The 27,916-nt window shown below is 41.0% G+C and overlaps 1 protein-coding gene and 1 long non-coding RNA gene across 2 annotated transcripts in view; one reads left to right on the forward strand and one right to left on the reverse strand.

Moving 5' to 3' along the window:
* The first annotated feature begins 1,476 nt into the window (after positions 1-1,476).
* On the forward strand, positions 1,477-15,168 carry LOC121714904. The gene is made up of 3 exons (XR_006033480.1): positions 1,477-1,507; positions 14,243-14,430; positions 14,576-15,168. It is a non-coding gene; the product is annotated as an uncharacterized LOC121714904 (long non-coding RNA).
* Positions 8,749-27,916, reverse strand: part of smn1 (survival of motor neuron 1, telomeric) — a 43,612-nt gene continuing 24,444 nt past the window's right edge. The window contains exons 6-7 of the mRNA XM_042100097.1: positions 9,233-9,343; positions 8,749-9,048 (exon numbers count right to left, since the gene is read on the reverse strand). Coding sequence (XP_041956031.1) covers positions 8,977-9,048; positions 9,233-9,343 — 183 coding nt within the window. The 3' untranslated portion in view covers positions 8,749-8,976. The remainder of the gene's footprint in view (positions 9,049-9,232; positions 9,344-27,916) is intronic.

Here is a 27,916-nt window from a genome sequence, read left to right on the forward strand (position 1 = left end):
GCTTGTACGTGCTGAATGGGTTGTAATGTAGCCTACATCGTTTCGACATGAGTAAGTTACATACACATAATTAAGTGTGCTTGCAAAGCAGCACACTTATTGTTCTTCTTAAGTTTTATTATTATTACCGTCTCCCTAATTTGAGACAGAGACACCGTTCCAACTTTAAATCGTCCGGTCAGTACCGGTGTAAGTTGGTCGCGAAGATGACGTCAGGTGGGCGTGCCGTTCGTCCGCCATATTGGATTGAACAGAAAGCGAAACTACATTTTCACAGGTCACAAATTTGGTCCAAACGCCACGAAACTTGACGTACATTATCCTTGGACCAAGCCTCACAAAAGTTACCAGAAGGTTTTTTGATTTTTGAAAGCGCTTGCTTTCAGCCAAACGAAATCGGCGGCGAAGCTCCGAAACAGGAAGTCGTCCATATCTCAGGAACACCGTCACATATCAAAACCAAATTTTGTGTTTGAACGCGGGACTCCAATGTGAGAGTGCATAAGCTAAAAAAAAAGAAAACATTCCAAAAGGTTCCAGCATTTGGCAAACCACCCACCCGTATTTGGTAACTATCACCTTCCACATTTGCAGTTGTTCTGGTACATCTATCACAATGCCTTTTAAGTATGCACAATGTCTCTGGGCAGCCACAATGTCTCCGGGTAACCTTGCCCAATCATGAAATCCTTGTTCTGCCATGGGATAGTATGGACTTACAATCTGAAGTGGTAAGGAGAACATTAGCTATTTATTGCTGACGTAGTACAGTTATTTTCACATCCACGGTATTCAAATTAAAATTTTTCATTATTGTTAAATATCATGATGGGAGAGTATTATTAAAAATGTTACAAGTATGCAAATGCATATGTTTACGGGCATTTAGGTTTTACTGTGTTGTTTTGTTGTAAAGACATACAAGGCATTCTGGGCCGTAATGAACAGTGGTCGGCAGCACTCCATAGGCTATACGTATTAATATGAATAGGTGTTTCTGTAAACCTAGGGACAATAAACAGCTATCTCTGTTACAAAAACGAGCTGGTAATCGCTCATTGAAGAGGGAACTATGATAAAAAGATTGTTTTCCTAAAAGCATGGAGTTGACGAAAGAATAAGCAATGTCACGTTAATGTTAAATAGCCTACATCTGAACGCTAGGTGGCAACGTTGTATTGCATTTCACTAATGTACTTGAAATATGGCGTGAGCTTCACAAGTAAGGAAGGTGCAAATATTATGTAATTTATCATGGGATATTATTGGAAATGTTATTTCTTGTTTATTCTAATTGCAAACCACACACATCCATTCGTAATCACACGTACACTTTTAATACCTTGAAAATACTATCATTTCGTTTATTTGATGTTGCCTAGCAACAGTGTTCAGAGCAAAGATTCTAGAACAGAGCTTCAGAGAGACACGTTTTGAGTTCGTGGCCAAGTACCTAAAATATCGGTTTCCATGTGTATGTGCTGGATGGTGTGCTTCCTTTATGAAAGTAAGTGTTTTATAGAGTTACAGACATAATGAGTCATGTTGTAGTGGTCCACATAAATGTGCCCCTTCTGTTATTAGAATGCTAAGCGGAGATTTAACATCATTCATTTCTTGTGTGGCTAGAAGCTAGCTAGCTATGTCATAGGGAGGAGATGTTGCTTTAACGTTATGGGATTTATTTTGCTTAGCGTAATGCAATGGTCATTTGATATGAGATGCTTGTACTCGTAACTTCGTCACTCGTAACTTTAGGACTCCTATTTTTTTTACTAAGAGTAATTCAGGAAGCATTTTAGCCCTAAAAGTAGCGCCTGAGTCTGTCCAGCTTAAGCGAGGACTCCTAATAAGACCGATTCACAAACAGTGTTTTCTGGTGGCCTTTCACGTCGCAATGTTTTGAAATGCATCTAACAATCATGAGGGAACAGTTTTGCATTGTAGGCATAACTAAGGGATTCAGTAACACCACCAACAACAACCAAAACTAGCCTACTCATTGTTTACATGTACATAAAATATAACGTTTCATTGTGAATCAAATTAAAAGATTCTCCTCTTTGCAAACGTTGGCATAGGCATATGGTGACAGATTAATTTAATAATGTTGCTGCGTGAATCACGGTAAGCGTGAATGAAGTGGCCACTTCTTAATGGGACTCACTGTATGGAAGTAGGCTAAGTAAAATAGAGATGTTTAAAATAAGATAAAGTTAGGATATGCCCGCTTGACAACGGCAGAGATAACTGGCCTTTGGCCATAGCAACCATCCATTTAGAACGACTGGCCTTCATAGCAACCAAGGATCTTAGCTGTGATTCATGTAGCTACAGTATGCATGCAATGTGATGCAAAGTATAGAAAGGTGATGAAATATACAGAGACAGGTCAAGAAATATAGTGCAATGTAGACAGTAGTATACAGTTGATTTACAGAAGGTGGTTTAGAGTAATATGAATTAAATATAAATATGTGCAGTGTATTAGCAGTTATCTCATACAATAAGTAGAATAATGTATGTAGATGTAGCAGTAACATTATAATAGTAGAAATAATAATATAGATATGCAGTGTATTAACAGAATAAAATAAAACCGAATAAATATGGATATTCAATATGACAAATATATACCATACATAACATACAGCTATGTGCAGTGTGGAAACAGTGTCATTGTAGTGCAGAAACAACATTATAAGAGTAGTAAGAATAAGTCTATGTGCAGGATGAATAGTATAAAGATCAGTAGAATAACTATGTATAAATGTAATTACAGTAGGCCTATGTACATTTGTAAATAAATAGAAAACTATGGGTGAGAGGGATAAATTAATTTTATTTAATCGTAAAAGTAAATTGCATTCAATTAAATTGCAATTAAAAATCTTTCCAGTAGGCTTTAATGTCACGCAAAAAGTACAACCAACTAGAACGTCTAAAGAACCAGAACTTGAGTGTAGTTTTTTGCTGGGTCCCAGGCCATGTTGGTCTGAGGGGAAATGAGAAAGCGGACAGTGCTGCCAAGCAAGCCCTCAATGAAGAAGTCACAGAATGTCAAATCCCTGCCCCAGACCTTAAACCTATACTGAACTCTTACATCACAGATAAGTGGCAATCTGAATGGGATTAAAATGTACCAACAAGGACTGTGAATTTTTTAGCACGTTTTCATGATCCACTGGGTCGTTATGGGCCACACAAAATACGGTGTTGCTAAGATTACTCCTTGTGGCTATTAGAGACATGCGTTCATGAGTATCCAGCTACATTCAATGAGTTAAGTAAAATACATTCACACACACAAAAAAAACATCACTAATGTTGTGGACATTCTTTTATTCTGAGATACATCAATAGGCTCTCAAAACAATCCCAAACAGACATAAGGTCTTTATAGAGCAAATCCATATAGATTATTTGTCAAATAAACCAGTAAAACAGAATTAGGGGATGAAATATATTAAAATAAATCAGTGAAAAAGTATCCTGACAAACAAGCAGCATTTTAATGCCTTAGTCATATTTCATAATTTAAATGTTTTCTCTAGGTTACCTGATAGCCCAGTTTGAGAGGTGCAAGATGCGTGACATTATTTATTTTTGCAGCCAATCACTGCTGTTGTTTTATTTTATTGATTTGATTTTAGTCATAGAAGCTAAATTCGAAGGGAGGCCACAGGTAAAATCCAACGAACCGCATTCACCCCGCAAGGCAATAGTTGAATAGAGCTTTTGAGTTATTGCTACTGCTCCAACACTGAAAGGCACTGTTAGAATGCTTGGATCAAGCCAGGTTCAGCATAGCGTATGTCATTGTCTGCTCACGTTGGTGACCGGACCAGGGCAAGGACACTTTCGCAGTTCCTGCCGGAAATGCAGTCTAGTTCTTTATAACTGCCGTGTTAGTAAAATTATTGAATGGCCTGTAAATGAACAACTAGATGTAACGTCAAGGTGTGATTAGGCTGTCTTTCCCATTAGAATCAATGATATATGTATGTTAACTTGTTTTCCGCTAAAATGGGGCGTGATGCAGTTTAAATGTAGCCTTATGATGATGCGCCTTTAGTAGGCTACGTAAAGGCATGCTGCACACACTTGTTTGGGCTTACGAGCCGGCCAAAGAGTAGATTCGTACAATAAACACCAACGCAATTCTGAACTCCCGGTCAGCTGAATAGTGTTTTAAATTGCTGTGGACACCGATGCCGACATGAGTGCGATGCACTCTGCTTTCGACATTCATTTACTGTACATTAGATTCCATTCTTTTCAATACAACTCTTTCCAGCATCGCACTTTGACGCCGTGTAAATCACGAGTCAGTTATATTTGGTCGACGCCACTCCATAAAATCCATTGTTCATCCAGTGTTTGCGTGTTAAAAACTTCGGCGCTGATGTGTGTGGCAAGTGACAGTGCACCAGACTGTAGGCCTATAAAATGTCAGTGCACTCATGTCAAAAAGTTCCTTATTTTCAACTGAACTCAAAGATAATGAATATAGTATTTTATGTTTGTTATGCCCTTTATATATTTCTGAAGAATATATTGTGTTGCCTCAGGTCTGCTGCACATCTTTTGAAATTTGATTTGAAATAATCAAATAGACCTATGTCTTAAAGTTAAGTTAATGAAGTAACTTGCTTTGCTTTCATTTGAATCCTAATCAAGATACACACAATAATAATTGCTTTATATTGTTAACATGGACTCCTGGAAAGTTCAGAAATGCAAAATAATAGAATTTTAATCATGCGATCAAATATGTGATTAACTATAGGAATTCAGCAATTAATCGTGATTAAAAATTTTAATCATTTGACAGCACTAATTTTTATATTTGTATTTGGATATTTATAAATGTATGTATATGTAAATATATCATTTTATATATATATATATATATATAAAAATCATTTTGAGACAATCCTCACTCCATAAAAAAACAGGGATTCTGTCAGGATCCCCACCTGGACTGTTTTGTCCCCCCCCCATCTGTCAATGTTGTGACCATTCTTGGATGTTTTGACCTAGCTTGTGCCATGTGCTTTGTGTTTACCTGTCTGTCACTTGTCGTTGTCTCCGCCCATCTCCTTATTTGGTTTGTACTTGCTGTCTTGTTAGCTTTGCCTCCATTTTCTGCTCCCACCTGTTCCCCGTTATTGTCTTGTTGGTCTAGTCCAGTCCTCAGTTTTTCTCTTAATTAGTCTGTGTATTTCTACCCCCTGTTCCTCTGTCCTTTGTCGGTTCGTCTCGCTGTTCATCCTGTTGAAGTCCTGTCTGTTAATAAGTTTGTTAATTAATACCGCTTGGGTTCTCCTGCTGTTCCCTGACAGTAGTGATAAAGAGAAACAAAGCCTTTGAAGCTTCTTCCTGATTTTATTCGCAAAATGATCCGAAGCATCAAAGCATCGAAGACAACACAGTGACATCTGGTGGTCAGCAGAAATGACAACGGCTATGAACTCGACATGGCCGAATGAAGCACAACATGAACATACAGAATGGACACATGCATATGGCATGACACGACATAACTTAAATGAAATGACATGAACATGACATGACAGAATTAAAAATATAAAGCCAATGTTTGAATATAACATCATAATATAAATTGTGTGCTGTGATCAGGATTTGAATGTAGGTTGCCTATGTTTAATTAGGCTTTATGGATTCAATCAGGGGCGCCGGAACGAGTTTCAAAGTGCAGGGGCCAGATAACGAACGCCGCGCTCCCCCCAAATCCTGTGTGCTGTCTTTTCTCTCTCTTGCACAAACAAAATGTGTTTGTTGCCAATAGCCTGTGTAATTCTGCTTCATAAAGTTGAACAAATGCATGCGGTGAAATACAGATAAATAGAAATAGCCTACTGTCATGCAGTTTATGGGGTAGGCCAACTTGTGGAGTGAATTTACTCAAGGGAGATTTTCTCGAGGCTACTTGAGCAGAGTTGGATGTATCGCGTCAGTAATCACATTACAGTTCCTACAGTGTGTGAGCAAAGATATACAGTATTCTGGGAGGGCAACAGGAATATTGGCAAAAAAAACTCATCGGAGTAGGCTTGTTACCTTACTACTGAGCGGGAAACAGTGCACAACTAACTAATGACTAGTCTGATGTCAATCATGCCACGAATTGATTTAAAAAAAATATCAGGGTGTTATACAAGCTAGGACTGCCACTGTTTTCAATGTGAAGAAGAGCATCTAGTATCGTGAAAAGTAAATGGAGACTGGAAAGTACCTCCTCTTTAAGTAGGAGGCACTTTGTCCCTAATTTATCAATACAACCCAGTGCAGCTCTGAGCGCACAAATCATCTTATGACAAGGCTCACGTGTGATTCATGAAACATTCCCGTTCACGAATGATTCGTATCACTCCAATTTCAGCATAAGAATGAATGTGGTGGTAAATGTGGCGCCTGAAAACAAACATAATTTAAATATCTCTCCCCAGCATATGGTCATTTTATTTAACACTCTGTAAAGCGCCATGAGACATGTGAAATGTTTTGGCACTCTTTAAGTGAAATTAAATTGAATTTAGAACTTGACATGAAGGTGCATAATACGTTCAAAAGATAAACATTTCTGACCGACAGTGATGTATGTTGCAAGTCCAACTGAACCTGAACCTCATCAAGGAAACTAGCCTATAGCCGTTTAAGTGTAACAGACTTTATTTGTGCAGAGAAAACATATCATACATCAAATGACACATTACAAAACCATACGACACCTGCCATTTGTCCCTTGAATTTTTTTTTATAAATTATGACTGTAGTGCTTTCCAAAGTGAAAGTAATTATCTCCACATATCCTAAGCCATCAAATGTGTCAAACAAGGCTTCCTTACAGAAAATAAGCTATACATGTGCAGGAAAAGTATTACGTCTGAGGTATTCAATGAATTCAACTCTTCAACTTTCCAATCCTCCGCTGATTTACTGCCGCACTGTACTACGCTGCCTCCAAAAACCTGTGTACACAAGTTGAGACTTAACGTGAAACTCGAGCATAGCCACCGTTCACGTTCAAATTGATAAAAGCCATGTTTTGCATGGAAATGAGCATACGCCTGTTTTATGTCGTTCATTCGTTTCGTAAATGAGGGCCTTTGAGTGCTCTGTCGAGTAGAAAAACACTATAAACAGGGCTCTACACTAACATTTTTTTCCAGGAGCACTTGTGCGCCCAAGTTAAAAAAATTAGGAGCACAGACAAAAATGTGGGCGCACAGTCAGTTCTGTACTTAACTTAAACATAATCTAACATTACATTGCAGCTAACACTTAAACATGCCAGTGCACCAATTGCGAATATTAAGAATGACTGACAACATTTAGGCTACAGGAAATAGGATTTTAAAGATCAGTGCCTACTTTATTTTCAGTCTTTTCCTACATTTTGTTAATGTAAAATAGTATAATACATTGCCATATTTGCATTTAGCCTGTATATCAAGTATCCTGCCAAATGTAGGCTAATTTATTTATTTGTGAATCCATCTGTAGCTAATCCAAATATGCCCATGGTGACCTATCTGACTGCATACTGCCTAATACTAGTACTAAAACAATTTCTCTTCCACAAAACCCAACTTAGGCTAATCAATGTTGTATATATATATTTTTTGTACTTTTACTTTTTATTTGAAATATCTGCATTGATGGGGGCAGTAGGCAAACGTTAGGCCTACTTTCGTTTTGCACTTCAGCTTTGTATTCGGTGTAAACAAACAAGCATGTGTGGAAACCTGGAGTTGTCAGTAGCGTTCTACCTTTGAATAAAATGGGAGTATTACGGGAAGCTACTTTTGTGCCTGTTTGCTACAGCTATATTTTGCAATACGTCAACTGGGCTAAAAGGCATGTTAGGTTACCTTTCCTTCTCACTGCATTCTCAGAATCTCATCCTGTTCCTCCGATATCAGATGAATTCGGTGGATAGAAGAACTAATTTCTTCAATCTTTGCATCTTGGCTGGCTAGTCTAACTTTCCACTTTTTCTGCGTGCTCTTGGATTTGATAGAAGCGACTACTAGCGAGTCACAACCCTAAACTGCTAACGTTGATGGGAGGTGTAGTTTTTATGCTGCATTCACGACGTGATTCTATGGTTTGCACCAGTAATGTTTCTTGATGTTGCGGTGTATTTTGTAGACAAACATTGACATGGTTAGAAGTCATTCGCACCAGTGCGCCTAAATATTTTTTTGCACTCGCATGCCATCATTTTTACTCGCACGTGCAAGTGAAATGGGCGCACTGTAGAGCCCTGATAAAGACCATCTATTTACGATGTGAAGATCAAGGGATGTGTATTCTGCCAGGCACTCAAAGCATATGATGGTACAAATTGCTAAGCCATGCAGTGCTTTATAAATAAATAAATTATTATATTGATGAAAGTATAAGTATAAGTATATATACTCTTTTGATCCCGTGAGGGAAATTTGGTCTCTGCATTTAACCCAATCCGTGAATTAGTGAAACACAGCACACAGTGAGGTGAGGCACACACTAATCCCGGCGCAGTGAGCTGCCTGCAACCACAGCGGCGCTCGGGGAGCAGTGAGGGGTTAGGTGCCTTGCTATTGTATCCTTCAGCCGTGGCCCACTGGTCGGGGCTCGAACCGGCAACCCTCCGGTTACAAGTCCAGAGTGCTAACCAGTGGGCCACGGCTGCCCCAAAATGTTGATGTTAAGGAGTAAATATCACTCAAGGCAATGTTTTAATGTAAATGTGTCATTTTATTCATTTGAAAGGTATAAACCACTAGATCTGTATCAGTATAAAGAACAAAAGGTCTAGCACTGAATTAGAAGAGGCAATGTTGGGTCTGGTACATACTACCATTCGTTTTTTTTTTTTTTTTTTTAAATCATAAAACAAACAAATAAGCAAACAAAAAACATGGTGTGGTACAAACACTTGAGCTGCACAATATTTAATATACTTTATATGATCATATCAGACTTTTGGACAAGACCTGTTTCTTGTTCTTGTGTTTTACGCCCCTGTTTCAGTCCCTGAAAAAAGTAAAGGAGTTGAGTATGAATTCTTGAAATTACTTTTTTCTTCAATTCACGACTACATCATTCCTACTGAAATATATCCATTCATATTTTTAATAGCTGAATGACTTGAGCAGGGGCAAATTTAAGAGCCACTAACTACAGAAATTTGCAATTTGTAATGCAATTTCACCCATACCAGGTAAAATCCTGTGTGATAGCCACTCATATACCAGGAGATCAGCATGGTACCCAAGGCTTCATCCTCCTCTAGTATGTCAGAAATCATTGGTGGTGGTGGTGGAATCATCTAGATAAGTGGAAAGGTAACATAGTAAAGAAAAGTCAGCCTAACATGTGTCTTACCGGCGGAATACGCCAGGTGCGCAATTGAAGTGTTGTATACATTAGCAGAGCATAAAAATATTAGAGAAGTCTATTTTTTTTCCCCCGAATGTTTTCGAAGTGGCACATCTGGTGAATTTACTTCCACTGATTACAGTGGAAGCTCATTGTTGCAGCTTACAGTATGTTCCACGAAAGGAGTGAAACAGTTACGTGCCTTGTGTAGCCCGCCTGTTAAACTCAAAATTGTTAAACTATGGCATGTTTATAAACATTATTTACTTTCACAAAAAAGTAAAAAGTAAATGCGAGGTGGCCTATAAACACCTGAAAATGTCTAAATACAGCTTTTAGACACCTCCCTCGTATCCTTTCTCCATCCTCCTGAATACAACAGAGAAGTTAATCAGATGTACCACCGAGCGGTACAAAATATGACCGCCCCTCAGTCCTACACATTTTCACATTCATTCATCTGCAAAAATAAATCATGCTTGTCAATTTCTCTCCATTACTTACTCCATCCTCAACTCATGTGTGTATGTAAGTGAGTTGGATGTGTTTGCTTCTGTGCGCATGCATGTGTGCTCTTTTTCAGTCAAATTCACTCAAGGTTAAGGTTAAACTTAAAGTTAAAGTTAAAATTGACATATTTAACAGACGCCTTTATCCAAAGCGTTAGACTTGCAACAGTTGGAATCGAACCCGGGTCGACTGATTATCAGTCGGCGACGTTACTGCTGCTGCACCACGCCCAGTTAATCAATGGGTCTCCAGTCTCCAATCACCCATCTTTGTAAGGGGAAATCTATAGACCTGTGCATGCAGAATATTCTTCCTCTTTTCATTCTTTAATGTCAAAATGTAAGATTAAGATTATTGTCATGATACTGGAAATTAGGGTAACACTCCATAATAAGGTGCCATAATAAATAGCAAACTAGTAATTACCTAACCCTTTGTTAATATTTGTTAATTGTTACTAAAATATCTACTTGGCACAAGTTAATAGTTTTTTCATCATTAAATAAATATTAGTTGTTTGCATAAAATCTGTATGTTAATCTAACTAAATCTAAATCTATTAACTAATATTGCATTATTTGTTAATAGTTAACTAAATGTCTTTTTTGCACTAATTAACAGTTATTTCTTACATCATTTAAATGTTAAATGTTTATTTACAAACTATACAGTATGTTAATACAAAAGTTAATGACATTATTATTTATCTATTTGTTATTAAACTGTGCTTCTGCCTATCCCATTATGAACCAATCCTCATAGGACCCTTATAATAAAGTTGGTTAATCTTAATATATTAGTAATATAGTAATATTACAGATTATAATATTATATCTACACAGATTAGTAATATACACAGACAGACAAAGCTAATGACATGAACAATGTTGACACAGTAGCTTATGTCTCAGTCTGAAAATCCTAGTACATCCGCACAGGTGAGGTCCAGATTTGGTCGCATTCTCAAGCCAGTTGACAGACTGATTCAAACTATGTCAAGACATACATCCACACACATCCATACATTCACACACATCCATCTATGCAGGCTATCTGCAGGTCAGTGTTTCAGGTTTTTCATGATTAGACATCTAGTTGAGGTCATACACATGTTTGGTAACATGGTTATGTGGTCCAAGCTTTTCTGATTAGCTTTATGGAGAATTTATGGAATTTATGGTTTATGGTCTTGTGGGGTGTATAAGGCACCCTACTGCCAGTGGTTGGTTGTGTGAGAGTTTGCGCACCTTTTCTTCCACTTCATCCTTATTGGATACCTTTGTGGTTGGATGTCCTGTAATTGGTGACCCCTCTGTCTAGTGTTTGAAAGTAGTGTACTTTTTGCCTTTGGAAGTACTATTTGGTTTCTGCTCGAATTTGGTGAAATTCAGGGGAGGTGGGTGTAACAGAGTTAGAAATGTAGTTTAGTGTTTCTATGTGATTTTCACCGTAATTAAGGAGCTTTATTGAGATTGGTGTTTTGGAGCCCCCTTTGGAGAAACGGTATACTGCAGCTCTGAATTGGGTAGGTTGACTGTGTAAAGCACTCCCCACTTTGTTTTAATTTTGTAACTGTAAAATGTTGTTTAAGTTGAAAACTTCGATATATCACCTGTATTGTCACTGCATGAAAAGTGTGATTTCCGTCAGTATGCGGCACTGTAGATTGTCGTGGAAGTTCAGTTTAATGGTTGTTCGCGGTAGTTTGCAGGCAATGCCGAAAACTGCCATGAATTGTCAGAAATTGACGTGGGCCTTGCTTGGCAGTCGTCCACCCATGACCCCCCTCCTCCTAATTCTAGGGGAGGCTTTAACATGTAAATGAAAATGCTGTGAGCTTTACAAATGCAAATCAGGGTAGCAGGGGGAGTGAACTGTGCATGCTGGCATGACTGTGGCCTTTGGTCTTGCTTAAACAGTGGATCTGTTAACCACACAACTCCCAGTAATACGCTCAACAGGCAGAAATGATGCTGGGTATGACATGTCTGTTCCCTGCAAGCTCCAATAATGTAACCTGACTTAAAACAGTCAATAGAGTTTAGATTCAGATTTTCCCTTCACACCAACACAATGAGAATTTCAGAGGCAAATATATAAATGATTGTCTTTATCACCATCTTCATTCAACAAAAATATATGCAAAACTGCATATATTTTTGTTGAATGAAAATATATACCTATAATATAAATAGATTGGCTATTTCCCTGGTAGTAGACTATTTACACAGTACAAAGTCCAACCGTTACGCCCCCACGCCAGCAGGGGAGACACTTCCTCTAGTGAGCAGTGGTTGCACTGTGGTCGCGCTTCCACCAGAACAGCTGATAGGATAAACAACAGTCAGTGTGCGGCGGCAAATAGAGCTGCACAGTCCTGCCCACAGCCGATGCCGGATGTAAAAATGCAATGCAATTTCTCCATTGACAATTGCGGTATAAGCCATAAAAACTTAACTGCACGTGGTAGACTTAAAACCAGCTACGGCTGTACTAAGCGATTGTATATGCTCCTATAGACACCAAGAGTTCATGGGGCACTAACCTTGTTTTGAATAAATGCCTTTTATTCACGATCTCTTGGATAAGTACTTCATTACCCACAATCCCACAATCCAACAGTGATGCCTCTGATTGGTGGAAAGGCCGTTATGGTCATAGTTTGAAACTTTCTCTGCGAAAAATATTGACAAAGATGGCGGAGTCTTTTACTGCCTATGGCGAAAATCTTAATGTGATTAAAAACTTTCTTGACGAATATTGGTACTTGTATCAACAAGGATTGGGGTTTATACATCACATGAACTTAGTCAGGGCCAATACACTATCAAATAGACCACTGTAAATGTTAGTTTAAACACTCAAACTTTTCAGGTAGCCGACAGGCTAACCTTTAGCATTTCCGACATTGTATGTCATTACATAATGCAGCTAACATTAGCCTACATGCTGCAACACAGGTATGAAATATATTATGTTTTAGTGAGTGTCCAAAGGGGAGAAAGCCACTTTAAATTGGGTCACATTATTGACTGTTGTGTGTCCGAGAGTCAGTTTGTGGGTTTTGTAAGGGCCAGCATGAGGGACAAGACCTACAAAGTTGTGGTGAGTTAAGCAGGGAGGTTGGTAACGTTAACGTTAATGCTGCTAGCAGTGCTAGTTAACATTAGCTAGGCTACTGTAGCCATACTGTATGATTCATATCAATCATTAACCTAGGAATACTTCTTCGTGCATTTAATGAACATTTTGTGTAATAATTCACGGCAAATTAATAAACTGAATATGGTGGTCCAAGAGCAGACCATGCACCAGTCCATGCATCAGCCCGACTGAGCAGTGATGACAGCATAGGATGAGTCAGGTAATGTTACGAAGCACTGCCGTTAACGTTGACCGCTTTCACACACACACACGATATAAAATACACGATGATAAATATAAAATTCAATATCAAAACACTATTATTTACACGATTACTCCTGAAATAACTGCTATTAACTGCACATTCACTATATAAAAATCACTGTTTGGAGGAAAGGGTTTAAATGGCAAAATAAATCGCGCCGATTTTGCCTATATTATTCAGTGAAGCGAGGTGGTTTATGGGATGAGTAGTTCCTTCGCTCGGAAATGAAAATATGTACACAGTCTTGTACCTTTTTTTGGATTTTCTCTTCGTTTTTTCACTCGAAATGATATGTTGTATGCTTATGAGTTATGCCGTAGCTGGTTAGCCTAAGACATGCTGTAAAACTCTTTAGATACGGATTTTTCCAAACGTCAATGGGACAAATGAATAGGAATCTTACATCCAGCACCTAACCGCATTTTGGCTGTGGGCGGGACTGTGCAGCTCTATTCAGAGAGGAGCATCTCCAAGCCTCGCCTTCCCACAGGCTGCAGCGAGCTGTACTTGGATTCAGCAGAACAGAAAGGCTAGCCTACAGTTTCATTAGGCTACTACTTCACGTTACTTGGATGTATGTGGATGTGAATCATAAACAACGCGCCCGCGATCGTCGGCGCTCATTCCTTCTAGAAGAGGGCACCTTTAAAAAGAGCACTTCCCTTTTTGCTTGGAAGAATGGAGAGCGTTGGATCTAGTGCCAGATGAGTGGTTACTTGTCTCACCAGGAGAATGGACATCTGCTGTCGGGAAATCAGAGCCGCGGTAGCCAGCCGTAGCCTACCAGGGTTCACTCGGAGACACATAGGCGCAACCGGAGCAATGGTAAGATTTAAAGAATACTATGCTTTCATTCTGCTGTAGGCTATAAGGAAATAGATAGGCTACATTGATAGATACCGATCTTAACTGTACATTTTGTTTTCACAGACTAACTTTGCCTCTTAATGGGGTCGTAACCTCCTCTTTGCTCGGAGCAGTCTGCAAGTCATTCAAGCAATTAGGTAAACTCCAGGTTGCTGTCCATAGAGGACTGGTTGGCTGCTCTGGAGTCGAAAAACTGTGCGGGTGAGACAAATTTTAAGAAGAGAAGACGGGTGCACAATCCCAAGCTTGCGGTAAGAATATGTTCGATGACTGCTAGCTAAGCTAAAAGTACCCTAGCCTAAAACCAAAGCTAAGAGTAGCCTAGTAGCCTTGCAAAAGAACAAGTGAGCAGAACCAGCTTTATTAAAGTGTATTTTTTTGTCTTGTCATTTACAGGAAGCACGCCGTCTTCACAACTTGGAGACAAATGCAGGCGCTACGAACCGGAGCAAGGGTAAGATTTAAAGAATATGCTTTCATTCTGCGGTATAAGGAAATGGATACGTATAGATACCGATCATAACTGTACATTTTGTTTTCACAGACTAATCTCGCCTCATAACGAGGCGGAGCAATATCTGCAAGTCCAGATTTACACAATGTTGATAAAGACGACATTGTGTGTAAGTGACTTTTTTTACTGTTTCTCCTTCCTTGTTTAATGTTACTGTGACTTGCGTTTGATTTTTATTCATACCACTCTCATTTAATTGTTTTCCAGTCGCCTGTAAGACATATTACGAGACTGTACGCAGGAGCTTAAGGTATACCCAGCCAGAAAACTCAATGCGGGCGGAAGCTGCGAAGAGTTCAGCTCGGAGTCGAGCGAGAAGAAAGAGGGTAAGACTCGGAAAGAACACCGCCAGTTACCTACAACCCCGAGGAGGCAAACAGACAGTTCACTGAGTTGAAATTTTTGGATCATCCTCTACCCATGTGTTTTAATAAAGCTCTTTCTTTGCATAAACATGTTCCTGGCAAATGGTCATTTCCTCTATAAATTCATTCATGTCCTTGATGGTAGCCTAATAATAGTGTAGTAGCCTACATAGGATAACAATGACATGAATATACAGCATTTTATATATATATATATATATATATATATATATATATATATATATATATATATATATATATATATATATATATATATATATATATATATTATTGTGGTTTACATTTATTATGAGGCAGGGTGACCAATAGTGACAGATCTGCCAACCAATCAGGAGTGATTTTACTTGTTTGAAAGTTGTGGTTGTAACACTACCGCTTACACAAATGGGTGTCCATAAATAGAAAGGGATTGTTCTGTTGTACAATGTATACTTTGCATTACTATGTATGGTGAAGTGTGCATTAATGCAAATGAGAAATGTTTCCCTCTAACTAAATGTAGATTGGGGTCGTTTGAATGTTAAAAAACATATTTTTTATTTTTAGTTTATCTTTTAATTTTTGCATTGTTTGTGGCTTGTGTCAATAGTCAATGGTTTGCCGAATGTGCGTGTTTGTAAAATGTGAATGGTCACGTGGGCAAATGACGTCGTCGTTTTATGAATGAACATAGGAGGCCGTGGAGAGGCTACTATTGTAATCCGTGAGAGTGAACGCAGGCCTGCAGGCCGCTCTGGATGAATTTCGCGTAGAAAATCGCTGTTAGAGAAAACTATTGTTTGGGTCTAACAGAAGCTACAGGAAGTTTGTTTCTTTTGGATTATATGGACTATCGTGATACACGCAACCTTTTTGTGGATTACTTTCACGTCCTGGAGTAACTTCGGCATCGGTAAGCCAGCTGACTGAGTCCTTTATTTGTTTGTAAGGGTTGATTTGTTATATGGTTTCATCCAATACTGAGTAAAGATATTCAAGCCAGGCCTGGCCAGCCGCGGTTTCGCTGCATTCATATGCTAATTAGGGCCATTAGCAAGCACTCTGCAAGCTCTCAACATACGTCATTGTTCGGTTCCGACAATTTGTGGCACAGACAAACGGCGACAAGCGCGGGTTGCAAATTGTCGTCAACTACCGAAAATTAGGGAGATCTCCGGTCGTTTACGGGGACGAAAATCACACTTTTCATGCAGTGTATATTACTTTACATGTATTGTTAGGATTTGAGTGCAATTCTAGCAACTTAGAGAACGTTTATTAATGTTTTCATTATGACCACGAGTTCATACACACTGCGTCTTACGTGACTAGCTGTAAACTCCGCTAGCAACTTTCCATGCATTCAGTGTAGTTTAGTTTAGTGTGCATGGAAAGTGCAATTCAGTCTAGCAGGAAATTAATGTACATTTAGTTTAGCATTATGTTTATGTGGTCTACGTCTGTGAATGTTTAGTGAGTCTCAGAATATTAATTAACTGTCGTTTTGTGCACCTGAACATTCCATGTCGCATGTCCCCCCATTCAACTACTTCTTTATTTTGCTTGTGCAGATGCTGTTTTATGTATGCCAGTGCCTGAAGGCATGTTTTGTTTTAACATTTCCTAAAGGAATAAATGTGATAAGCCAGTTTTGGTCTCAGTCCCTTCACTGTCTGACTAATAGTTATATATTACTAATATATTAATAACGCTAAACCAACTTTATTATAAGGGTCCCCCATACTGATAGTTATATATTACTAATATATTAATTAAGCTTAACCAACTTTATTATAGGGGGCACTACGCTGATAGCTATATACTACTAATATATTAATTAAGCTTAACCAACTTTATTGTAAGGGTCCTATGGGGAGTGGTTCAGCACAGTTAAACAAAAAAAATGTTAAATAATAATGTCATTAACTTTTCTATTAACATATAGTTTGTAAATAAACATTTAAATGATCTAAGAAATAACTGTTAATTAGTGCCAAAAAGACATTTAGTTAACTATTAACAAATATTAATACAATATTAGTTACTGGAGAAAGTCGACAGACACCATTTCAAATGGGTAGGTAGTCTTAATGGATTCGAGTGGGGCTCTTGTTTGTCTCTGTGGCTTTTTCTTTTTTAGGCACTCACATTTCTTGGTGACAAACTCTTTTTAATAGATTTGTTAAAACATTAACATACAGATTTTATGCCAAGAACTAATATTTAATTAATGATGAAAAAAACTATTAACTTGTGCCAAATAGATATTTTAGTAACAATTAACAAATATTAACAAAGGGTTAGGTAATTACTAGTTTGCTATTTATTATGGCACCTTATTATGGAGTGTTACCCAAATTAGATTTTGTGATGTTGGGCACATCAAATTAAGAAACATGGGCTACAAATCATTCTGGGACACTTGTAATGTTCATTGATGTGTAACCTAAAAAAGTAAAACACTTTTTTTAAGAAATAATTTTTGTCAGCATAGACTACAGAGGAAGAATGAGCTTCAAGAAAATCAATGGCCGCTGACTAGTTCATTTTACTTTCAAAAATTGAAAATTGTGAGAAACATTGACAGTTTTCATGTGAATTTGAATGTAAGAATTAAATTGATGCAAGAATTGCAAGAATTGTGAGGCTAGGCCTAGCTGTTCTTAAGATATGATCTGGAGTGCAAAAATGTTTATTATAGTGCCACCTATGAGTATCTCAAACAGAGGTGGGACCGAGTCACTGTTTGGCAAGTCACAAGTAAGTCCCAAGTCTTAGCAGTCAAGTCCAAGTCAAGTCCCAAGTAAAGACAGAAGGGCAAGTCGAGTCCAAGTCCAAGTCCCAATCTTTTTCAAGTCCTTAACAAGTCATCATGTACTCTTCACTTAACAATGCCATTATTAGACTATCAATTTACAGTATTTTGTTTATCAATACAGATTAAAATATGTTTCTTTCTTGAAATCTTTTACGATATACGCATGATCTCAAAGACCTTCAAAGCATCATGTGTTGTCTCAGAGAAGTAGTGAGAGTGAATGGTGGGGTTGTATTAGCACGGAAGGCACCACTGTGACCCTAAAGATGGTGACACGCCTGGACTAGCGAGGCATACTGTATGAGCATGAGCTATCTGGATGCCTGAAAGCAGTGCTTAAGTGGATGCCAGTTACAGTATGTCAACATTTTAAAAAATGTTTAATCTGCATTACAAAACTACATTACAAAAACAGCAGAGTTGAAAGAAAAATAGGGGCAGTTATTTTTCATTTTGCGGTGTCCACTTCCATTTCACTGTGCTAGGCCACATATTTTAAATATCTTACATTTTTACATACCTATGTTGATTGTGTAGCTATGTTTTTTCAGCCGTGGCTGGATAAAGGACTAGGCCTACTGGCTCACGTAGCCCAGGGCAAGTTGACTGGCTCTGACGCTCCTGGTCCAGATTGACCACAGTAACACAGGGAGAAAAAAAATAGTCTACTACGGGCCTACGAACATTATCAGATCAGGATATAGGCTAGCCCACTTAGTTGGGTGGCAAAATAGGACAATCTTGGCTGTGATTGGTGTGATTTATGTAGTTTCTCATGCAGACTGGACGGACAACTCTCGACTAGGCTTCTCTTCCATGGCACAATTGCATGTCTATGTATCAGATGTATCAGGTTCTGCCCGCTTGTCTCAGCTATTTATTTTTTTTTGGACGCTGAAGTGAATGCGTCTCTTGAGTGTCTGGTCCACGATCAGGAAATGTAGTTTTTGACTCGAGACATGTTAAGTCATTACAAGTCAATGAGGCAAAGTCTGAGTCAAGTCTCGAGTGAATAGTATTCAAGTCCAAGTCGAGTCGCAAATCATGGCAAATTTTATGAAGTGGAGTTGCAAGTCGTTAAAATCTTGACTCGAGTCCAAGTCATGTGACTCACGTCCACATGTCTTCTCAGGTTAAACAAAACAACAGAAAAAACTGAACAAAAACAATAGGGTTCCCGCAGCTTCACTGCTTGGACCCTAATAATAGTAATAATAATAATAATAGTAATAATAATAATAATAATAATAATAATAATATGTATTATTATTATTATTATTATTATTATTATTATTATTATTGTCATGTCATGTCTGAAGAACCACACTGGACCAATAAAGAGAGGTGAAAAACCACTAGGGTCTGAGGGCTCTAGACAGGTCCGCAAACCTGGTACATATCCAGTAGTGTCCAGAGGGGTATTCCAGAAAGGAGGTTTAACAAACACTGAGATAAAATTTAACCTCTGGGTTGTCTGAACCTGTGGCGACTAAACCTGAGCTGTCGGTTCCAAAACACCGGTTACCAGTTAGTTCAATCAATCCGGTGTTAGATAATCTAGAGTTGTGCGCGTTCACGGCAAACTTTTAAAGGCATCATCTATTGAGAGTCGAAACCATGAGTGAAACCGGCTCAAATTTAAAAAAATTAGTCGAGGCTTAGAAGGAGAGAACTGTAATAACAAAAAAAGAGCAATACTTAAGCGTCTGCGTCCGAGACCTTGCTTGGCAGAGAATAGCCTAACTGACCGTGTAAATGCATACGTTTAGGACAGCCAATATTTAATGTCAAAAGCACAATTAAATAATTCAGTGGACATCACATATTGTAGCCTATTGACTGCTTTAAATGATGCTATCTTAAACTAGCCTACCTTGTCACAGATTGAGTGGGCCATAGAATTCTTTGAGAATCCCAAATGTAATTTTCTATTTTAACGCAGGTTCTGCAGCTGTGGGCCAAGTTAAACTTTTGGGCCTCCATCATCGGAAGGGTGAAGAATGTCGGAAAGCATGGGTAGCCTATTGGACACATTTCGGTGCACATTTGGAAAATTTGATAAGTGATGCTGACCTGCCAGTTGGTGAAACTACACTTTAATGATCCTCGTGGGTTTGTGTCCAGGAAAACGAATGAAGTTGCGCAGGAACTGCTTTAGCGCAAGGCAAACTTTACGCACCGACCGACAGCTTGCCGATATGCTCTGCGTCTCCAATACTAACGTTACAAAAACTCGCAGTCGAAGAGCGATCATCAATGCACATAATTTGGAGAGATGCAAAAAGTGTAGCCTATTGAAAAACTATTTTATCCTACATGCCATCGGCATTCTTTACCAAACTAGTGACAACACATGCATGCACATACATGGCTGAGCTGTTATGTAGTCTTAAACTTATTTATTCATTTTCTATATGTTTTCCCTTTTTTGTAGCCTACTGAACTGTAATTATATCTTTAACCCTTAGAACCCGATTGACGCAAAGTGTGTCAAAAAACACACCCTTTGTTCTGTTACATTGCTCCGGAACTGTTCATCGATATGAAACCTTTATTGCATGACAGAGCAGAAGTGGGGCTTTCCGTGGGGCTTGTCTGTACGATCAAGTATGAAAATGTAAAAAAAACAAAAAAAAAAAAAAAAAAAAAAAAAAAAATCATCTCTCACCTCTCCTGGGCCTCAGGCTATACGCTGGCTGATGTTGCTGGAGCCGCTGCGGTGATGTACCCGGAAGTACAGCACCAAGGGGCGACACAGGAATGTCGTCCGGTGCTGCCAGTCTTCGGTGGGGGCGTGATCTCCATCCCCTCTCCCTTACAAACAAATAAAGGACTCAGTCAGCTGGCTTACCGATGCCGAAGTTACTCCAGGACGTGAAAGTAATCCACAAAAAGGGATTGTTCTGTTGTACAATGTATACTTTGCATTACTATGTATGGTGAAGTGTGCATTAATGCAAATGAGAAATGTTTCCCTCTAACTAAATGTAGATTGGGGTCGTTTGAATGTTAAAAAACATATTTTTTATTTTTAGTTTATCTTTTAATTTTTGCATTGTTTGTGGCTTGTGTCAATAGTCAATGGTTTGCCGAATGTGCGTGTTTGTAAAATGTGAATGGTCACGTGGGCAAATGACGTCGTCGTTTTATGAATGAACATAGGAGGCCGTGGAGAGGCTACTATTGTAATCCGTGAGAGTGAACGCAGGCCTGCAGGCCGCTCTGGATGAATTTCGCGTAGAAAATCGCTGTTAGAGAAAACTATTGTTTGGGTCTAACAGAAGCTACAGGAAGTTTGTTTCTTTTGGATTATATGGACTATCGTGATACACGCAACCTTTTTGTGGATTACTTTCACGTCCTGGAGTAACTTCGGCATCGGTAAGCCAGCTGACTGAGTCCTTTATTTGTTTGTAAGGGAGAGGGGATGGAGATCACGCCCCCACCGAAGACTGGCAGCACCGGACGACATTCCTGTGTCGCCCCTTGGTGCTGTACTTCCGGGTACATCACCGCAGCGGCTCCAGCAACATCAGCCAGCGTATAGCCTGAGGCCCAGGAGAGGTGAGAGATGATTTTTTTTTTTTTTTTTTTTTTTTTTTTTTGTTTTTTTTACATTTTCATACTTGATCGTACAGACAAGCCCCACGGAAAGCCCCACTTCTGCTCTGTCATGCAATAAAGGTTTCATATCGATGAACAGTTCCGGAGCAATGTAACAGAACAAAGGGTGTGTTTTTTGACGCACTTTGCGTCAATCGGGTTCTAAGGGTTAAAGATATAATTACAGTTCAGTAGGCTACAAAAAAGGGAAAACATATAGAAAATGAATAAATAAGTTTAAGACTACATAACAGCTCAGCCATGTATGTGCATGCATGTGTTGTCACTAGTTTGGTAAAGAATGCCGATGGCATGTAGGATAAAATAGTTTTTCAATAGGCTACACTTTTTGCATCTCTCCAAATTATGTGCATTGATGATCGCTCTTCGACTGCGAGTTTTTGTAACGTTAGTATTGGAGACGCAGAGCATATCGGCAAGCTGTCGGTCGGTGCGTAAAGTTTGCCTTGCGCTAAGAAAGAAACATATTTTAATCTGTATTGATAAACAAAATACTGTAAATTGATAGTCTAATAATGGCATTGTTAAGTGAAGAGTACATGATGACTTGTTAAGGACTTGAAAAAGATTGGGACTTGGACTTGGACTCGACTTGCCCTTCTGTCTTTACTTGGGACTTGACTTGGACTTGACTGCTAAGACTTGGGACTTACTTGTGACTTGCCAAACAGTGACTCGGTCCCACCTCTGTTTGAGATACTCATAGGTGGCACTATAATAAACATTTTTGCACTCCAGATCATATCTTAAGAACAGCTAGGCCTAGCCTCACAATTCTTGCAATTCTTGCATCAATTTAATTCTTACATTCAAATTCACATGAAAACTGTCAATGTTTCTCACAATTTTCAATTTTTGAAAGTAAAATGAACTAGTCAGCGGCCATTGATTTTCTTGAAGCTCATTCTTCCTCTGTAGTCTATGCTGACAAAAATTATTTCTTAAAAAAAGTGTTTTACTTTTTTAGGTTACACATCAATGAACATTACAAGTGTCCCAGAATGATTTGTAGCCCATGTTTCTTAATTTGATGTGCCCAACATCACAAAATCTAATTTGGGTAACACTCCATAATAAGGTGCCATAATAAATAGCAAACTAGTAATTACCTAACCCTTTGTTAATATTTGTTAATTGTTACTAAAATATCTATTTGGCACAAGTTAATAGTTTTTTTCATCATTAATTAAATATTAGTTCTTGGCATAAAATCTGTATGTTAATGTTTTAACAAATCTATTAAAAAGAGTTTGTCACCAAGAAATGTGAGTGCCTAAAAAAGAAAAAGCCACAGAGACAAACAAGAGCCCCACTCGAATCCATTAAGACTACCTACCCATTTGAAATGGTGTCTGTCGACTTTCTCCAGTAACTAATATTGTATTAATATTTGTTAATAGTTAACTAAATGTCTTTTTGGCACTAATTAACAGTTATTTCTTAGATCATTTAAATGTTTATTTACAAACTATATGTTAATAGAAAAGTTAATGACATTATTATTTAACATTTTTTTTGTTTAACTGTGCTGAACCACTCCCCATAGGACCCTTACAATAAAGTTGGTTAAGCTTAATTAATATATTAGTAGTATATAGCTATCAGCGTAGTGCCCCCTATAATAAAGTTGGTTAAGCTTAATTAATATATTAGTAATATATAACTATCAGTATGGGGGACCCTTATAATAAAGTTGGTTTAGCGTTATTAATATATTAGTAATATATAACTATTAGTCAGACAGTGAAGGGACTGAGACCAAAACTGGCTTATCACATTTATTCCTTTAGGAAATGTTAAAACAAAACATGCCTTCAGGCACTGGCATACATAAAACAGCATCTGCACAAGCAAAATAAAGAAGTAGTTGAATGGGGGGACATGCGACATGGAATGTTCAGGTGCACAAAACGACAGTTAATTAATATTCTGAGACTCACTAAACATTCACAGACGTAGACCACATAAACATAATGCTAAACTAAATGTACATTAATTTCCTGCTAGACTGAATTGCACTTTCCATGCACACTAAACTAAACTACACTGAATGCATGGAAAGTTGCTAGCGGAGTTTACAGCTAGTCACGTAAGACGCAGTGTGTATGAACTCGTGGTCATAATGAAAACATTAATAAACGTTCTCTAAGTTGCTAGAATTGCACTCAAATCCTAACAATACATGTAAAGTAATATACACTGCATGAAAAGTGTGATTTTCGTCCCCGTAAACGACCGGAGATCTCCCTAATTTTCGGTAGTTGACGACAATTTGCAACCCGCGCTTGTCGCCGTTTGTCTGTGCCACAAATTGTCGGAACCGAACAATGACGTATGTTGAGAGCTTGCAGAGTGCTTGCTAATGGCCCTAATTAGCATATGAATGCAGCGAAACCGCGGCTGGCCAGGCCTGGCTTGAATATCTTTACTCAGTATTGGATGAAACCATATAACAAATCAACCCCTCCACTCGGATGAGAAGGTTCTAGACACGTCCGCGAGCCAGTGAGCTGAGCGCCTACGAGCCCTCTCCTCCCTGTGGTCGTCAGGCACAGGCGAGGAGGAGCACGCTGCCGCTGGACGGCCCTCACGTGCTGGTCTCCGCTGGGGCCGACGGCCGTGGGCCCTCTCCTCCCTGTGGTCGTCAGGCACAGGCGAGGAGGGGCATGCTGCCGCTGTACGGCCCTCACCTGCTGGTCTCCGCTGGGGCTGACGCCCGTGGGCCCTCTCCTCCCTGAGTTGGTCGTCAGGCACAGGCGAGGAGGGGCATGCCGCTGCTGAACGGCCCTCACCTGCTGGTCTCCGCTGGGGCCGGCGCCCATGGGCCCTCTCCCCCCTGTGGTCGTCAAGCGCAGGCGAAGCAGGGTTTGGCCAGCACAATCCCAAGCCTGGTTGCACCTGGTTGCCTCCAGGTACACCTGGCGCTGCGTGTTCAGCTCCTCCAGGTGTTCCTGAAACACTCCCAGGGACCAAGGCAACGGGATGATAGACCTCGCCCTCCTCTGAGGTTCCCCATCCATCCCCTGGCGCTGCATGTCCAGCTCCTCCAGGTTCAGGGCAGTTCACCCCAGGGGAACGACGCGGACTTCCACGGACAAAGGGATTACGATCCCCTTGGTACGGAGCCAGCCTATCACGGAGGACCACACACCACGCTCCAGGTCTTTTACGGATGCGATATGTCACCTCCCCAACTCTGTCTACCACGTACGCAGGCCCGTCCCACGCTGAGTCGAGCTTGGGCGACCGTCCTTTTTGCCGTTTTGGCCCATACACCCACACCAACTCACCCACAGTAAAGTCACGTCCTGCACTACGGTGGTCATATGCTCTCTTCTGCCGAATTCCAGCTTGAATGGCTTGATGGCGCGCAAAGTCATGAGCTAGCTGGAGTCGGTCCTGCAGTTGGTGTGCATACTCAAGCCCTGCAGGGGCATCTGGAGCATCAGGGGGTAGGGTGGGGTCCGCAGCTCTCTACCAAGCATCAATAGCGCTGGAGTACAACCTGTGGACTCTTGGACTGCAGTGCGACTTGCCATGAGGACCAGAGGAATCTGCAGGTCCCAATCTCTCTGATCCTACTGCACACACAAGGCTAGCTGTTCGGCAAGGGTGCGGTTGTACCTCTCGACAAGGCAGTTACTTTGAGAGTGGAGAGCAGTGGTTCGAGTCTTCCGAATGCCCATCCGCTGACAAAAATCTGTAAAGGTGCGGAACTCAAAATTCCGCCCTTGATCCGTATGGAGTTCTGCAGGCACTCCGAACCGAGCAAACATGCCTGCAAGGAGCACCTCAGCTGTAGTACACGCGTCTTGATTGGACACAGCGTACGCCTCTGGCCACTTGGTGAAATAATCCACAGCCACGATGATGTAACGGTTTCCCCGGGGTGTCAATGGTAAGGGCCCCCCCCCCGCCCCCCCATCACATCCACAGCTATACGGTCCATCGGATAGCCTACCCTCCTCTGCTGAAGTGGAGCATGGGAACGGCCCACAGGTCCCTTACGGGCAGTGCATGAGTCACACCGGCGGCAGTAGGACTACCTAACTAGGAGGTTAGGTAAACCTGTTGCAGGCTCCACCCAGCGTCTCTTCAGCACCCAGTCATGTAGGGTCAACCCATCCCGCATGGACCACAGGCCCCTCACTGTGAGTCCATGAGCAGCTACATCTTCCCAGGATGGGCGCTGTCCAGCCTCCACCCAGCTGATCACAACCTGGAGCTCTGGATCTTTACGTTGTTCAGTGGTCCAGGACATGTTGGAGGCCGGTAGTATGGCTCGGCACTGAATGGATAGCAGTTCGTCCTCTAACACGTCAGGCGACGTGCCCTCAGCGCTGCCAGGTAGACGACTGCACTGTGGACATGCAGCTGAACAGCTCCTCCTGGACAGCCCATCAGCATTCTGGTGGTTTTCTCCCTTCCGGTGCTGAATCTCAAACTGAAACTCCTGTAGCTGTTCTATCCAACGGGCGACCTGACCCTCTGGCTCACGGAAAGAGAGGAGCCAATGCAGGGAGGCATGGTCAGTCCGGACCACGAAAGGAAGGCCACAGAGGTAATGCTTGAAATGACGAACAGCTTCGACAACAGCCAACAGTTCTCTCCGGGTCACACAGTAGTTGCGTTCAGCTCTGTTGAAGGACCGAATGTAATACTCAATGACCCTCTCCCCATCTGCTGTCACCTGGGATAGGACGGCCCCGAGGCCTACATTGCTGGCGTCCGTGTCCAGGATGAAAGGGAGCTTTGGGTCTGGCGCCACAAGGATTGGTGCACTACAAAGAGCCAGCTTCAGATTATCAAAGGCACGTTGTTGCTCAGGCCCCCAATGAAATTTCTGTTCTCTCCGAGACAACTGGTGGAGTGGGGCAGCCACAGTGGCAAAGCTTGGAACGAAGCGGCGGTAGTATGAAGCCAGACCCAGGAAAGACCATAACTGTCGTAGGTTGCAGGGGGCTGGCCAGTCACGAACAGCTTCGGTCTTCCGGTGTTCGGTAGCAACCCCCTCACCAGTCACGTGATGTCCAAGGAAGGTGACAGCGCGTTGCATCAGACTGCATTTCTCTGGGTGTAGCTTCAGGCCGGCTTGGGCTATTCTTGTGATGACTGCATCTAGATGACGCAATGCAGACTCAAAGTCCTTGCCATGTACGAGCAGGTCATCAAGATACACAAGATACTTTTCTTTGGGAATTCCCTGCAGCACACGCTCCATCAGTCGCTCGAATGTTGCGGGAGCATTACAAAGCCCAAATGGCATGGTCTTAAACTGCCACAACCCTGTCCCTGTAGTGAACGCTGTCTTTGGTCTGGCATCAGCAGCGAGGGGCACCTGCCAGTAACCAGACCGGAGGTCCAACGATGAGAACCATTTCGACCCACCCACCTGATCCAGGGACTCGTCAATCCGGTTTAGTGGATATGAGTCCTTAACAGTCACCTCGTTGAGCCGCCGAAAGTCGATACAAAACCGCCAGCTGCCATCTTTTTTTGGGACCAATACAACCGGAGAAGCCCAGGGGCTGTCAGAGGGCTCGATGACTCCAGCAGCCTTCATATCCTCCAGACACTGCTCTGCAGCCAGCTGTCGAGAATGGGGCAAGCGACGTGCACGTTGACGGATAGGGGTTGCATCACCAGTGTCAATGCTGTGTTGAATCAACGGGGTCCTACCAACATCACCGGGGGTTGCAGCAAAAACAGCACGATGATGGTCCAGTACAGCCCATAGCATCTGTTTTTGTGACTCATCAAGGCCTACGCTGTTGTCCTCCCACAACTGATGGATGGTGTGTCTCGGTGTTGGTGCATCAGTGACCAGTGCTGGAGGCTCAGGTTCCACTACAGCAGGAAAGGGGCGTAGGGGAAGTGGAGTCTCGGACCCAGAGCAGGCTGCTGAAAACGGCACAGGAAGGTCTGGGGTAGTGGGTATGGTCTCAGGTGCTGGCGGGTCAGGATTCTCAGCCGCATGGAGCACGCCAACACAGTTTAACAGTGGCCGAAGGGGTGAGGGGCTGAAACAGATGGGCGCAGTGTTTGACTCTCCAAGTCTGAGGCATGCTGCCCCTAGGTCAATGACAGCCGCTGCAGCATAAAGGAAGTCAATGCCAAGGATACAGTGCTCAGGAAGTTAAGCAACCCAGACGCGTATGAAAAAGTAGTGTCCAGCCACCTGGATCTCCGCCTCAAACTGGCCGACCATAGGCACGCGCTCGCCGGTGACGGTAGTTAAAGGGACACTGGGGGGCTGTAGTGCATTGTTCACCAACAAGCTGGGGTGGACTAGAGTGACGGTAGAACCAGTGTCTATTAACCCTTTCGTGCCCGTGCCGAACATTCCATTTTTGGTGCTGGATGACCTCCTTACACAAAAAACCTTATTTCTTGAGTATAATACATACCATCAATGG

This window comes from Alosa sapidissima, chromosome 8 (genome assembly GCF_018492685.1).
Source record: "Alosa sapidissima isolate fAloSap1 chromosome 8, fAloSap1.pri, whole genome shotgun sequence".
In the NCBI taxonomy this organism is placed as follows: Eukaryota; Metazoa; Chordata; class Actinopteri; order Clupeiformes; family Clupeidae; genus Alosa; species Alosa sapidissima.